This window comes from Eucyclogobius newberryi, unplaced genomic scaffold (genome assembly GCF_026437365.1).
Source record: "Eucyclogobius newberryi isolate DKJ021-1_F unplaced genomic scaffold, fEucNew1.0.hap1 SCAF_63, whole genome shotgun sequence".
Classification (NCBI taxonomy): Eukaryota; Metazoa; Chordata; class Actinopteri; order Gobiiformes; family Gobiidae; genus Eucyclogobius; species Eucyclogobius newberryi.
The window spans coordinates 443,502-457,182 of record NW_027316312.1 but is presented as its reverse complement, the minus strand read 5'-3'; the positions used below and the strand labels follow the sequence as shown (position 1 = coordinate 457,182).

Genomic DNA, 13,681 nt, shown 5'->3' with positions numbered 1-13,681 from the left:
AAAGAGCAAGAAGCGTCGATATGTGAGGAGAAACAAGTGAAAAGAGGAGAAACAAGCGAAAAGAGGAGAAACAAGCGAAAAGAGGAGAAACAAGCGAAAAGAGGAAACACTGTGAAAAGAGCAAGAAGCGTCGATATGTGAGGAGAAACAAGCGAAAAGAGGAGAAACAAGCGAAAAGAGGAGAAACAAGTGAAAAGAGGAGAAACAAGCGAAAAGAGGAGAAACAAGCGAAAAGAGGAGAAACAAGCGAAAAGAGCAAGAAGCATCGATATGTGAGGAGAAACAAGTGAAAAGAGGAGAAACAAGTGAAAAGAGGAGGAAACACTGTGAAAAGAGGAGAAACAAGTGAAAAGAGGAGAAACAAGTGAAAAGAGGAGGGAACATTGTAAAAAGAGCAAGAAGCGTCGATATGTGAGGAGAAACAAGTGAAAAGAGGAGAAACAAGTGAAAAGAGGAGAAACAAGTGAAAAGAGGAGGAAACACTGTGAAAAGAGCAAGAAGCGTCGATATGTGAGGAGAAACAAGCGAAAAGGAGAAACAAGTGAAAAGAGGAGAAACAAGCGAAAAGAGGAGGGAACACTGTGAAAAGAGCAAGAAGCGTCATATGTGAGGAGAAACAAGTGAAAAGAGGAGGAAACACTGTGAAAAGAGGAGAAACAAGCGAAAAGAGGAGAAACAAGCGAAAAGAGGAGAAACAAGCGAAAAGAGGAGGAAACACTGTAAAAAGAGCAAGAAGCGTCGATATGTGAGGAGAAACAAGTGAAAAGAGGAGAAACAAGTTAAAGAGGAGAAACAAGCGAAAAGAGGAGGAAACACTGTGAAAAGAGCAAGAAGCGTCAATATGTGAGGAGAAACAAGCGAAAAGAGGAGAAACAAGCGAAAAGAGGAGAAACAAGCGAAAAGAGGAGAAACAAGTGAAAAGAGGAGAAACAAGCGAAAAGAGGAGGAAACACTGAAAAGAGCAAGAAGCGTCGATATTTGAGGAGAAACAAGTGAAAAGAGGAGAAACAAGTTAAAGAGGAGAAACAAGCGAAAAGAGGAGGAAACACTGTGAAAAGAGCAAGAAGCGTCAATATGTGAGGAGAAACAAGCGAAAAGAGGAGAAACAAGCGAAAAGAGGAGAAACAAGTGAAAAGAGGAGAAACAAGCGAAAAGAGGAGGAAACACAGTAAAAAGAGCAAGAAGCGTCGATATGTGAGGAGAAACAAGTGAAAAGAGGAGAAACAAGTGAAAAGAGGAGAAACAAGTGAAAAGAGGAGGAAACACTGTGAAAAGAGCAAGAGGCGTCAATATGTGAGGAGAAACAAGCGAAAAGAGGAGAAACAAGTGAAAAGAGGAGAAACAAGTGAAAAGAGGAGGGAACATTGTAAAAAGAGCAAGAAGCGTCGATATGTGAGGAGAAACAAGTGAAAAGAGGAGAAACAAGTGAAAAGAGGAGAAACAAGTGAAAAGAGGAGAAACAAGCGAAAAGAGGAGAAACAAGCGAAAAGAGGAGAAACAAGCGAAAAGAGGAAACACTGTAAAAAGAGCAAGAAGCGTCGATATGTGAGGAGAAACAAGCGAAAAGAGGCGAAACAAGCGAAAAGAGGAGAAACAAGTGAAAAGAGGAGAAACAAGCGAAAAGAGGAGAAACAAGCGAAAAGAGGAGAAACAAGCGAAAAGAGCAAGAAGCATCGATATGTGAGGAGAAACAAGTGAAAAGAGGAGAAACAAGTGAAAAGAGGAGAAACAAGTGAAAAGAGGAGAAACAAGCGAAAAGAGGGAACATTGTAAAAAGAGCAAGAAGCGTCGATATGTGAGGAGAAACAAGTGAAAAGAGGAGGAAACACTGTGAAAAGAGCAAGAGGCGTCAATATGTGAGGAGAAACAAGCGAAAAGAGGAGAAACAAGTGAAAAGAGGAGAAACAAGTGAAAAGAGGAGAAACAAGCGAAAAGAGGGAACATTGTAAAAAGAGCAAGAAGCGTCGATATGTGAGGAGAAACAAGTGAAAAGAGGAGAAACAAGTGAAAAGAGGAGAAACAAGTGAAAAGAGGAGGAAACACTGTGAAAAGAGCAAGAAGCGTCGATATGTGAGGAGAAACAAGTGAAAAGAGGAGAAACAAGTGAAAAGAGGAGAAACAAGCGAAAAGAGGAGGAAACACTGTGAAAAGAGGAGAAACAAGTGAAAAGAGGAGAAACAAGTGAAAAGAGGAGAAACAAGTGAAAAGAGGAGAAACAAGTGAAAAGAGGAGGGAACATTGTAAAAAGAGCAAGAAGCGTCGATATGTGAGGAGAAACAAGCGAAAAGAGGAGAAACAAGTGAAAAGAGGAGAAACAAGTGAAAAGAGGAGGGAACATTGTAAAAAGAGCAAGAAGCGTCGATATGTGAGGAGAAACAAGTGAAAAGAGGAGGAAACACTGTGAAAAGAGCAAGAGGCGTCAATATGTGAGGAGAAACAAGCGAAAAGAGGAGAAACAAGTGAAAAGAGGAGAAACAAGTGAAAAGAGGAGAAACAAGTGAAAAGAGGAGAAACAAGTGAAAAGAGGAGGAAACACTGTGAAAAGAGCAAGAAGCGTCGATATGTGAGGAGAAACAAGTGAAAAGAGAAGAAACAAGCGAAAAGAGGAGAAACAAGCGAAAAGAGGAGAAACAAGCGAAAAGAGGAAACACTGTGAAAAGAGCAAGAAGCGTCGATATGTGAGGAGAAACAAGCGAAAAGAGGAGAAACAAGCGAAAAGAGGAGAAACAAGTGAAAAGAGGAGAAACAAGCGAAAAGAGGAGAAACAAGCGAAAAGAGGAGAAACAAGCGAAAAGAGCAAGAAGCATCGATATGTGAGGAGAAACAAGTGAAAAGAGGAGAAACAAGTGAAAAGAGGAGGAAACACTGTGAAAAGAGGAGAAACAAGTGAAAAGAGGAGAAACAAGTGAAAAGAGGAGGGAACATTGTAAAAAGAGCAAGAAGCGTCGATATGTGAGGAGAAACAAGTGAAAAGAGGAGAAACAAGTGAAAAGAGGAGAAACAAGTGAAAAGAGGAGGAAACACTGTGAAAAGAGCAAGAAGCGTCGATATGTGAGGAGAAACAAGCGAAAAGGAGAAACAAGTGAAAAGAGGAGAAACAAGCGAAAAGAGGAGGGAACACTGTGAAAAGAGCAAGAAGCGTCATATGTGAGGAGAAACAAGTGAAAAGAGGAGGAAACACTGTGAAAAGAGGAGAAACAAGTGAAAAGAGGAGAAACAAGCGAAAAGAGGAGAAACAAGCGAAAAGAGGAGAAACAAGCGAAAAGAGGAGGAAACACTGTAAAAAGAGCAAGAAGCGTCGATATGTGAGGAGAAACAAGTGAAAAGAGGAGAAACAAGCGAAAAGAGGAGAAACAAGCGAAAAGAGGAGAAACAAGTGAAAAGAGGAGAAACAAGCGAAAAGAGGAGGAAACACAGTAAAAAGAGCAAGAAGCGTCGATATGTGAGGAGAAACAAGTGAAAAGAGGAGAAACAAGTGAAAAGAGGAGAAACAAGTGAAAAGAGGAGGAAACACTGTGAAAAGAGCAAGAGGCGTCAATATGTGAGGAGAAACAAGCGAAAAGAGGAGAAACAAGTGAAAAGAGGAGAAACAAGTGAAAAGAGGAGGGAACATTGTAAAAAGAGCAAGAAGCGTCGATATGTGAGGAGAAACAAGTGAAAAGAGGAGAAACAAGTGAAAAGAGGAGAAACAAGTGAAAAGAGGAGAAACAAGCGAAAAGAGGAGAAACAAGCGAAAAGAGGAAACACTGTAAAAAGAGCAAGAAGCGTCGATATGTGAGGAGAAACAAGCGAAAAGAGGCGAAACAAGCGAAAAGAGGAGAAACAAGTGAAAAGAGGAGAAACAAGCGAAAAGAGGAGAAACAAGCGAAAAGAGGAGAAACAAGCGAAAAGAGCAAGAAGCATCGATATGTGAGGAGAAACAAGTGAAAAGAGGAGAAACAAGTGAAAAGAGGAGAAACAAGTGAAAAGAGGAGAAACAAGCGAAAAGAGGGAACATTGTAAAAAGAGCAAGAAGCGTCGATATGTGAGGAGAAACAAGTGAAAAGAGGAGGAAACACTGTGAAAAGAGCAAGAGGCGTCAATATGTGAGGAGAAACAAGCGAAAAGAGGAGAAACAAGTGAAAAGAGGAGAAACAAGTGAAAAGAGGAGAAACAAGCGAAAAGAGGGAACATTGTAAAAAGAGCAAGAAGCGTCGATATGTGAGGAGAAACAAGTGAAAAGAGGAGAAACAAGTGAAAAGAGGAGAAACAAGTGAAAAGAGGAGAAACAAGCGAAAAGAGGAGGAAACACTGTAAAAAGAGCAAGAAGCGTCGATATGTGAGGAGAAACAAGTGAAAAGAGGAGAAACAAGCGAAAAGAGGAGAAACAAGCGAAAAGAGGAGAAACAAGTGAAAAGAGGAGAAACAAGCGAAAAGAGGAGGAAACACAGTAAAAAGAGCAAGAAGCGTCGATATGTGAGGAGAAACAAGTGAAAAGAGGAGAAACAAGTGAAAAGAGGAGAAACAAGTGAAAAGAGGAGGAAACACTGTGAAAAGAGCAAGAGGCGTCAATATGTGAGGAGAAACAAGCGAAAAGAGGAGAAACAAGTGAAAAGAGGAGAAACAAGTGAAAAGAGGAGAAACAAGCGAAAAGAGGAGAAACAAGCGAAAAGAGGAAACACTGTAAAAAGAGCAAGAAGCGTCGATATGTGAGGAGAAACAAGCGAAAAGAGGCGAAACAAGCGAAAAGAGGAGAAACAAGTGAAAAGAGGAGAAACAAGCGAAAAGAGGAGAAACAAGCGAAAAGAGGAGAAACAAGCGAAAAGAGCAAGAAGCATCGATATGTGAGGAGAAACAAGTGAAAAGAGGAGAAACAAGTGAAAAGAGGAGAAACAAGCGAAAAGAGGGAACATTGTAAAAAGAGCAAGAAGCGTCGATATGTGAGGAGAAACAAGTGAAAAGAGGAGGAAACACTGTGAAAAGAGCAAGAGGCGTCAATATGTGAGGAGAAACAAGCGAAAAGAGGAGAAACAAGTGAAAAGAGGAGAAACAAGTGAAAAGAGGAGAAACAAGCGAAAAGAGGGAACATTGTAAAAAGAGCAAGAAGCGTCGATATGTGAGGAGAAACAAGTGAAAAGAGGAGAAACAAGTGAAAAGAGGAGAAACAAGTGAAAAGAGGAGGAAACACTGTGAAAAGAGCAAGAAGCGTCGATATGTGAGGAGAAACAAGTGAAAAGAGGAGAAACAAGTGAAAAGAGGAGAAACAAGTGAAAAGAGGAGAAACAAGCGAAAAGAGGAGGAAACACTGTGAAAAGAGGAGAAACAAGTGAAAAGAGGAGAAACAAGTGAAAAGAGGAGAAACAAGTGAAAAGAGGAGGAAACATTGTAAAAAGAGCAAGAAGCGTCGATATGTGAGGAGAAACAAGCGAAAAGAGGAGAAACAAGTGAAAAGAGGAGAAACAAGTGAAAAGAGGAGGGAACATTGTAAAAAGAGCAAGAAGCGTCGATATGTGAGGAGAAACAAGTGAAAAGAGGAGGAAACACTGTGAAAAGAGCAAGAGGCGTCAATATGTGAGGAGAAACAAGCGAAAAGAGGAGAAACAAGTGAAAAGAGGAGAAACAAGTGAAAAGAGGAGAAACAAGTGAAAAGAGGAGGAAACACTGTGAAAAGAGCAAGAAGCGTCGATATGTGAGGAGAAACAAGTGAAAAGAGAAGAAACAAGCGAAAAGAGGAGAAACAAGCGAAAAGAGGAGAAACAAGCGAAAAGAGGAAACACTGTGAAAAGAGCAAGAAGCGTCGATATGTGAGGAGAAACAAGCGAAAAGAGGAGAAACAAGCGAAAAGAGGAGAAACAAGTGAAAAGAGGAGAAACAAGCGAAAAGAGGAGAAACAAGCGAAAAGAGGAGAAACAAGCGAAAAGAGCAAGAAGCATCGATATGTGAGGAGAAACAAGTGAAAAGAGGAGAAACAAGTGAAAAGAGGAGGAAACACTGTGAAAAGAGGAGAAACAAGTGAAAAGAGGAGAAACAAGTGAAAAGAGGAGGGAACATTGTAAAAAGAGCAAGAAGTGTCGATATGTGAGGAGAAACAAGTGAAAAGAGGAGAAACAAGTGAAAAGAGGAGAAACAAGTGAAAAGAGGAGGAAACACTGTGAAAAGAGCAAGAAGCGTCGATATGTGAGGAGAAACAAGCGAAAAGGAGAAACAAGTGAAAAGAGGAGAAACAAGCGAAAAGAGGAGGGAACACTGTGAAAAGAGCAAGAAGCGTCATATGTGAGGAGAAACAAGTGAAAAGAGGAGGAAACACTGTGAAAAGAGGAGAAACAAGTGAAAAGAGGAGAAACAAGCGAAAAGAGGAGAAACAAGCGAAAAGAGGAGAAACAAGCGAAAAGAGGAGGAAACACTGTAAAAAGAGCAAGAAGCGTCGATATGTGAGGAGAAACAAGTGAAAAGAGGAGAAACAAGTTAAAGAGGAGAAACAAGCGAAAAGAGGAGGAAACACTGTGAAAAGAGCAAGAAGCGTCAATATGTGAGGAGAAACAAGCGAAAAGAGGAGAAACAAGCGAAAAGAGGAGAAACAAGTGAAAAGAGGAGAAACAAGCGAAAAGAGGAGGAAACACTGTGAAAAGAGCAAGAAGCGTCGATATTTGAGGAGAAACAAGTGAAAAGAGGAGAAACAAGTTAAAGAGGAGAAACAAGCGAAAAGAGGAGGAAACACTGTGAAAAGAGCAAGAAGCGTCAATATGTGAGGAGAAACAAGCGAAAAGAGGAGAAACAAGCGAAAAGAGGAGAAACAAGCGAAAAGAGGAGAAACAAGTGAAAAGAGGAGAAACAAGCGAAAAGAGGAGGAAACACAGTAAAAAGAGCAAGAAGCGTCGATATGTGAGGAGAAACAAGTGAAAAGAGGAGAAACAAGTGAAAAGAGGAGAAACAAGTGAAAAGAGGAGGAAACACTGTGAAAAGAGCAAGAGGCGTCAATATGTGAGGAGAAACAAGCGAAAAGAGGAGAAACAAGTGAAAAGAGGAGAAACAAGTGAAAAGAGGAGGGAACATTGTAAAAAGAGCAAGAAGCGTCGATATGTGAGGAGAAACAAGTGAAAAGAGGAGAAACAAGTGAAAAGAGGAGAAACAAGTGAAAAGAGGAGAAACAAGCGAAAAGAGGAGAAACAAGCGAAAAGAGGAAACACTGTAAAAAGAGCAAGAAGCGTCGATATGTGAGGAGAAACAAGCGAAAAGAGGCGAAACAAGCGAAAAGAGGAGAAACAAGTGAAAAGAGGAGAAACAAGCGAAAAGAGGAGAAACAAGCGAAAAGAGGAGAAACAAGCGAAAAGAGCAAGAAGCATCGATATGTGAGGAGAAACAAGTGAAAAGAGGAGGAAACACTGTGAAAAGAGCAAGAGGCGTCAATATGTGAGGAGAAACAAGCGAAAAGAGGAGAAACAAGTGAAAAGAGGAGAAACAAGTGAAAAGAGGAGAAACAAGCGAAAAGAGGAGGGAACATTGTAAAAAGAGCAAGAAGCGTCGATATGTGAGGAGAAACAAGTGAAAAGAGGAGAAACAAGTGAAAAGAGGAGAAACAAGTGAAAAGAGGAGGAAACACTGTGAAAAGAGCAAGAAGCGTCGATATGTGAGGAGAAACAAGTGAAAAGAGGAGAAACAAGTGAAAAGAGGAGAAACAAGTGAAAAGAGGAGAAACAAGCGAAAAGAGGAGAAACAAGCGAAAAGAGGAAACACTGTGAAAAGAGCAAGAAGCGTCGATATGTGAGGAGAAACAAGCGAAAAGAGGAGAAACAAGTGAAAAGAGGAGAAACAAGCGAAACAAGTGAAAAGAGGAGAAACAAGTGAAAAGAGGAGAAACAAGCGAAACAAGTGAAAAGAGGAGAAACAAGTGAAAAGAGGAGAAACAAGTGAAACAAGTGAAAAGGGGTGTGACTCACCGCAGGAAGTGTTGATGGCGTCGCGGAGCTCGGCGTATTTCCATTTGCTCAGTTCGTACTTCTTTGTTCCGGCGGCAGCTTTGGACGCCTGAACCTGAGGACCCCTGCACACACACACACACACTTTACCAGAGAGGACACTGGGACAGGGGGCGGAGTCAGGGGCGGAGTCAGAGGCAGGGCGACGGAGGAGGAGTTTAAGCACAAAGAAGTTTAGACTTTAGAAGAATTCCACATTTTGGTTGATTTTTTTTGCTTTAAAAAAATAAAATATTGGAGCTTTTTAAATCTTCTTTGGTCCTGAAAGTTTGACGACAATGTTGTTGTTGTTGTTGTTGTTGTTGTTTTATGGCGGTGACATCATCTCAGACCATCGTGTTTGTGCAACGTCATCAGTTCATGAGGTCATCAGTTCATGAGGTCATCACAGTTCATGAGGTCATCAGTTCATGAGGTCATCTCAGTTCATGAGGTCATCAGTTCATGAGGTCATCACAGTTCATGAGGTCATCACAGTTCATGAGGTCATCAGTTCATGAGGTCATCAGTTCATGAGGTCATCAGTTCATGAGGTCATCAGTTCATGAGGTCATCACAGTTCATGAGGTCATCACAGTTCATGAGGTCGTCATCAGTTCATGAGGTCATCAGTTCATGAGGTCATCAGTTCATGAGGTCATCACAGTTCATGAGGTCATCAGTTCATGAGGTCATCACAGTTCATGAGGTCATCACAGTTCATGAGGTCATCAGTTCATGAGGTCATCAGTTCATGAGGTCATCACAGTTCATGAGGTCATCACAGTTCATGAGGTCATCACAGTTCATGAGGTCATCAGTTCATGAGGTCATCACAGTTCATGAGGTCATCAGTTCATGAGGTCATCACAGTTCATGAGGTCATCAGTTCATGAGGTCATCAGTTCATGAGGTCATCACAGTTCATGAGGTCATCAGTTCATGAGGTCATCACAGTTCATGAGGTCATCACAGTTCATGAGGTCATCAGTTCATGAGGTCATCAGTTCATGAGGTCATCAGTTCATGAGGTCATCAGTTCATGAGGTCATCACAGTTCATGAGGTCATCACAGTTCATGAGGTCATCACAGTTCATGAGGTCATCACAGTTCATGAGGTCATCACAGTTCATGAGGTCATGATGAAACTCAAAGACTTTGTTTTTGTGAAGCAGTAAATTCTTCAAACTAAAGCTCAGAACATATTTGTGTTTTTATCATTCTAAGAGTCTAAAACATTCTCTAATATAAATCTCTGAGTTTAGACTTATGGTCCAGGACCAGGTGTGGACCAGGTGTGGACCAGGTGTGGACCAGGTGTGGACCAGGTGTGGACCAGGTGTGGACCAGGTGTCACCGGGTGAAAGCGTGACGACACCGGGTGAAAGCGTGACGACACCGGGTGAAAGCGTGACGTCACCGGGTGAAAGCGTGACGTCACCGGGTGAAAGCGTGACGACACCGGGTGAAAGCGTGACGTCACCGGGTGAAAGCGTGACGTCACCGGGTGAAAGCGTGACGACACCGGGTGAAAGCGTGACGTCACCGGGTGAAAGCGTGACGTCACCGGGTGAAAGCGTGACGTCACCGGGTGAAAGCGTGACGACACCGGGTGAAAGCGTGACGACACCGGGTGAAAGCGTGACGTCACCGGGTGAAAGCGTGACGACACCGGGTGAAAGCGTGACGACACCGGGTGAAAGCGTGACGACACCGGGTGAAAGCGTGACGACACCGGGTGAAAGCGTGACGACACCGGGTGAAAGCGTGACGACACCGGGTGAAAGCGTGACGTCACCGGGTGAAAGCGTGACGACACCGGGTGAAAGCGTGACGACACCGGGTGAAAGCGTGACGACACCGGGTGAAAGCGTGACGACACCGGGTGAAAGCGTGACGTCACCGGGTGAAAGCGTGACGTCACCGGGTGAAAGCGTGACGACACCGGGTGAAAGCGTGACGACACCGGGTGAAAGCGTGACGACACCGGGTGAAAGCGTGACGACACCGGGTGAAAGCGTGACGTCACCGGGTGAAAGCGTGACGTCACCGGGTGAAAGCGTGACGTCACCGGGTGAAAGCGTGACGACACCGGGTGAAAGCGTGACGACACCGGGTGAAAGCGTGACGACACCGGGTGAAAGCGTGACGACACCGGGTGAAAGCGTGACGTCACCGGGTGAAAGCGTGACGACACCGGGTGAAAGCGTGACGACACCGGGTGAAAGCGTGACGACACCGGGTGAAAGCGTGACGACACCGGGTGAAAGCGTGACGACACCGGGTGAAAGCGTGACGACACCGGGTGAAAGCGTGACGACACCGGGTGAAAGCGTGACGTCACCGGGTGAAAGCGTGACGACACCGGGTGAAAGCGTGACGACACCGGGTGAAAGCGTGACGACACCGGGTGAAAGCGTGACGACACCGGGTGAAAGCGTGACGTCACCGGGTGAAAGCGTGACGACACCGGGTGAAAGCGTGACGACACCGGGTGAAAGCGTGACGTCACCGGGTGAAAGCGTGACGACACCGGGTGAAAGCGTGACGACACCGGGTGAAAGCGTGACGACACCGGGTGAAAGCGTGACGACACCGGGTGAAAGCGTGACGACACCGGGTGATATTAGATCATTATTTGTCAATGAAAAAAGGCTGAGGAAAAGAACATTTAAAGTTTCTGAAAAGTGAGAAAATAAAACATACAAAGTAACGTTTCATCACAAGTTTGAACATTTGATTCGGATTCAAACGGTTTGAAAACCACAAAGAGATTTAGATTTTCAGTTGGGAGAGTTTCGTGGCGGTTGTGACGCACCGAGCCAAAAGTTCAGTCATTTCTTTGGCCATCTCTTCCCTGAAAACAGCAGCAACAACAACATTAAAATCACCCCATGTGTCCTGAGTCTGAACATGAACATTAAAATGGACCTTACACGTGTTTGTTTGTGTCCTGATTGGAACACTTCTAGTTCTAGTTCAAACAGACTTATGCCTTTCTCTGTGTTTGAATAAGAAGAGTTTAATCCTGCTTTACATTTTCTTCACAAACTCACTTTATACTTTAAACCAGTCACACTTGTGTCATTATTTTAATCATCAAAGTAGTAAAATGTACATGTGTTTGATATCGACAGATGAAACGTACATGGTGAGACTCTTGAGCCTGGGTCCAGTCGCTCTGCAGGGTCAGAGTACAGGGTCATTACAGGGTTATTACAGGGTCAGAGTACAGGGTTATTACAGGGTCATTACAGGGTCAGATTAAAGGGTCAGAGTAAAGGGTCAGAGTACAGGGTCAAAGTACAGGGTCAGATTAAAGGGTCAGAGTACAGGGTCAAAGTACAGGGTCAGATTAAAGGGTCAGAGTACAGGGTCAAAGTACAGGGTCAGAGTACAGGGTCAGAGTACAGGGTCAGAGTACAGGGTCAGAGTACAGGGTCAGAGTACAGGGTTATTACAGGGTCAGAGTACAGGGTTATTACAGGGTCAGAGTACAGGGTTATTACAGGGTCATTACAGGGTCAAAGTACAGGGTCAGATTAAAGGGTCAGAGTACAGGGTCAAAGTACAGGGTCAGAGTACAGGGTCAGAGTACAGGGTCAAAGTACAGGGTCAGAGTAAAGGGTCAGAGTACAGTTTGGGATTAAAGGTCAAACGCAGCACGTTCTGTGAGAATACTTCAAATTTACATTTCATCATTTGCACATTTAATAAATCTGGTTAATTATTATCAGCAATAATTACATTTTAAATCTTTTTGATTGAACTGAAAGTGTTTTGATGGAATTTGAATGAACTGCACAAAGATGAAGATTATAACTTTATTAACACTGAATTGACTCTGACTTGTTTTCATTTATATCGAACTTGATTTTTTTGCTTCTTTTGTGTTATTTTGTCTTGATCCTGAAACTTGATTGACAGTTTGATTAGTAAATATTGTATTAGTCTTGAAGGTGAAACAGGTGGAGCATGCGGCGGCGGGAAAGGCTGGACCAGGATTTACACCACAGATATTAAAGGGAATAATTATTATATTAATCATATTTAGGATTAAAATGATGTGAAACGTGGGTCTTACGCTGCACGCTCCGGAGACGACGGCACGGAAGAACCATTACTGAAGGACAAAACAGCAAGAAGACAAGAGTTTAGCATGTGGAAGAGCCAGGAACCAGGAAGTACTGAGGAAGAACCAGGAAGTACTGAGGAAGAACCAGGAACTACTGAGGAGGAACCGGGAACTACTGAGGAGGAACCGGGAACTACTGAGGAGGAACCGGGAAGTACTGAGGAAGAACCGGGAAGTACTGAGGAGGAACCGGGAACTACTGAGGAAGAACCGGGAAGTACTGAGGAGGAACCGGGAAGTACTGAGGAGGAACCGGGTAGTACTGAGGAGGAACCAGGAACCTGTGTAACTCTGTTTGGCGTGTTCACCTGCGTAACTCTGTTTGGCGTGTTCACCTGCGTAACTCTGTGTTTGGCGTGTTCACCTGCGTAACTCTGTGTTTGGCGTGTTCACCTGCGTAACTCTGTTTGGCGTGTTCACCTGCGTAACTCTGTGTTTGGCGTGTTCACCTGCGTAACTCTGTGTTTGGCGTGTTCACCTGCGTAACTCTGTGTTTGGCGTGTTCACCTGCGTAACTCTGTTTGGCGTGTTCACCTGCGTAACTCTGTTTGGCGTGTTCACCTGCGTAACTCTGTTTGGCGTGTTCACCTGTGTAACTCTGTGTTAGGCGTGTTCACCTGCGTAACTCTGTTTGGCGTGTTCACCTGCGTAACTCTGTGTTAGGCGTGTTCACCTGTGTAACTCTGTTTGGCGTGTTCACCTGTGTAACTCTGTTTGGCGTGTTCACCTGCGTAACTCTGTGTTTGGCGTGTTCACCTGCGTAACTCTGTGTTTGGCGTGTTCACCTGCATAACTCTGTTTGGCGTGTTCACCTGCGTAACTCTGTTTGGCGTGTTCACCTGCGTAACTCTGTGTTTGGCGTGTTCACCTGCGTAACTCTGTGTTTGGCGTGTTCACCTGCATAACTCTGTTTGGCGTGTTCACCTGCGTAACTCTGTTAGGCGTGTTCACCTGTGTAACTCTGTGTTTGGCGTGTTCACCTGCGTAACTCTGTTTGGCGTGTTCACCTGTGTAACTCTGTGTTAGGCGTGTTCACCTGCGTAACTCTGTTTGGCGTGTTCACCTGCGTAACTCTGTTTGGCGTGTTCACCTGTGTAACTTTGTTTGGCGTGTTCACCTGCGTAACTCTGTGTTTGGCGTGTTCACCTGCGTAACTCTGTGTTTGGCGTGTTCACCTGCATAACTCTGTTTGGCGTGTTCACCTGCGTAACTCTGTTTGGCGTGTTCACCTGCGTAACTCTGTGTTTGGCGTGTTCACCTGCGTAACTCTGTGTTTGGCGTGTTCACCTGCGTAACTCTGTTAGGCGTGTTCACCTGTGTAACTCTGTGTTTGGCGTGTTCACCTGCGTAACTCTGTTTGGCGTGTTCACCTGTGTAACTCTGTGTTAGGCGTGTTCACCTGCGTAACTCTGTTTGGCGTGTTCACCTGTGTAACTCTGTGTTAGGCGTGTTCACCTGTGTAACTCTGTGTTAGACGTGTTCACCTGTGTAACTCTGTGTTAGGCGTGTTCACCTGTGTAACTCTGTGTTAGGCGTGTTCACCTGTGTAACTCTGTGTTTCGCGTGTTCACCTGCGTAACTCTGTGTTAGGCGTGTTCACCTGCGTAACTC

At 44.1% G+C, this 13,681-nt stretch overlaps 1 protein-coding gene across 3 annotated transcripts in view; it reads right to left on the bottom strand.

Moving 5' to 3' along the window:
• LOC140348225 (unconventional myosin-VI-like) overlaps positions 1–13,681 on the bottom strand; it is a 147,832-nt gene that overhangs the window by 26,089 nt on the left and 108,062 nt on the right. The window contains exons 28-31 of one of the 3 annotated variants that reach the window (XM_072434289.1): positions 12,020–12,058; positions 11,084–11,116; positions 10,754–10,792; positions 7,917–8,020 (exon numbers count right to left, since the gene is read on the bottom strand). In XM_072434289.1, the coding sequence (XP_072290390.1) occupies positions 7,917–8,020; positions 10,754–10,792; positions 11,084–11,116; positions 12,020–12,058 (215 nt within the window). The remainder of the gene's footprint in view (positions 1–7,916; positions 8,021–10,753; positions 10,793–11,083; positions 11,117–12,019; positions 12,059–13,681) is intronic. The other 2 variants (XM_072434290.1, XM_072434291.1) reach the window with 2 other exon arrangements.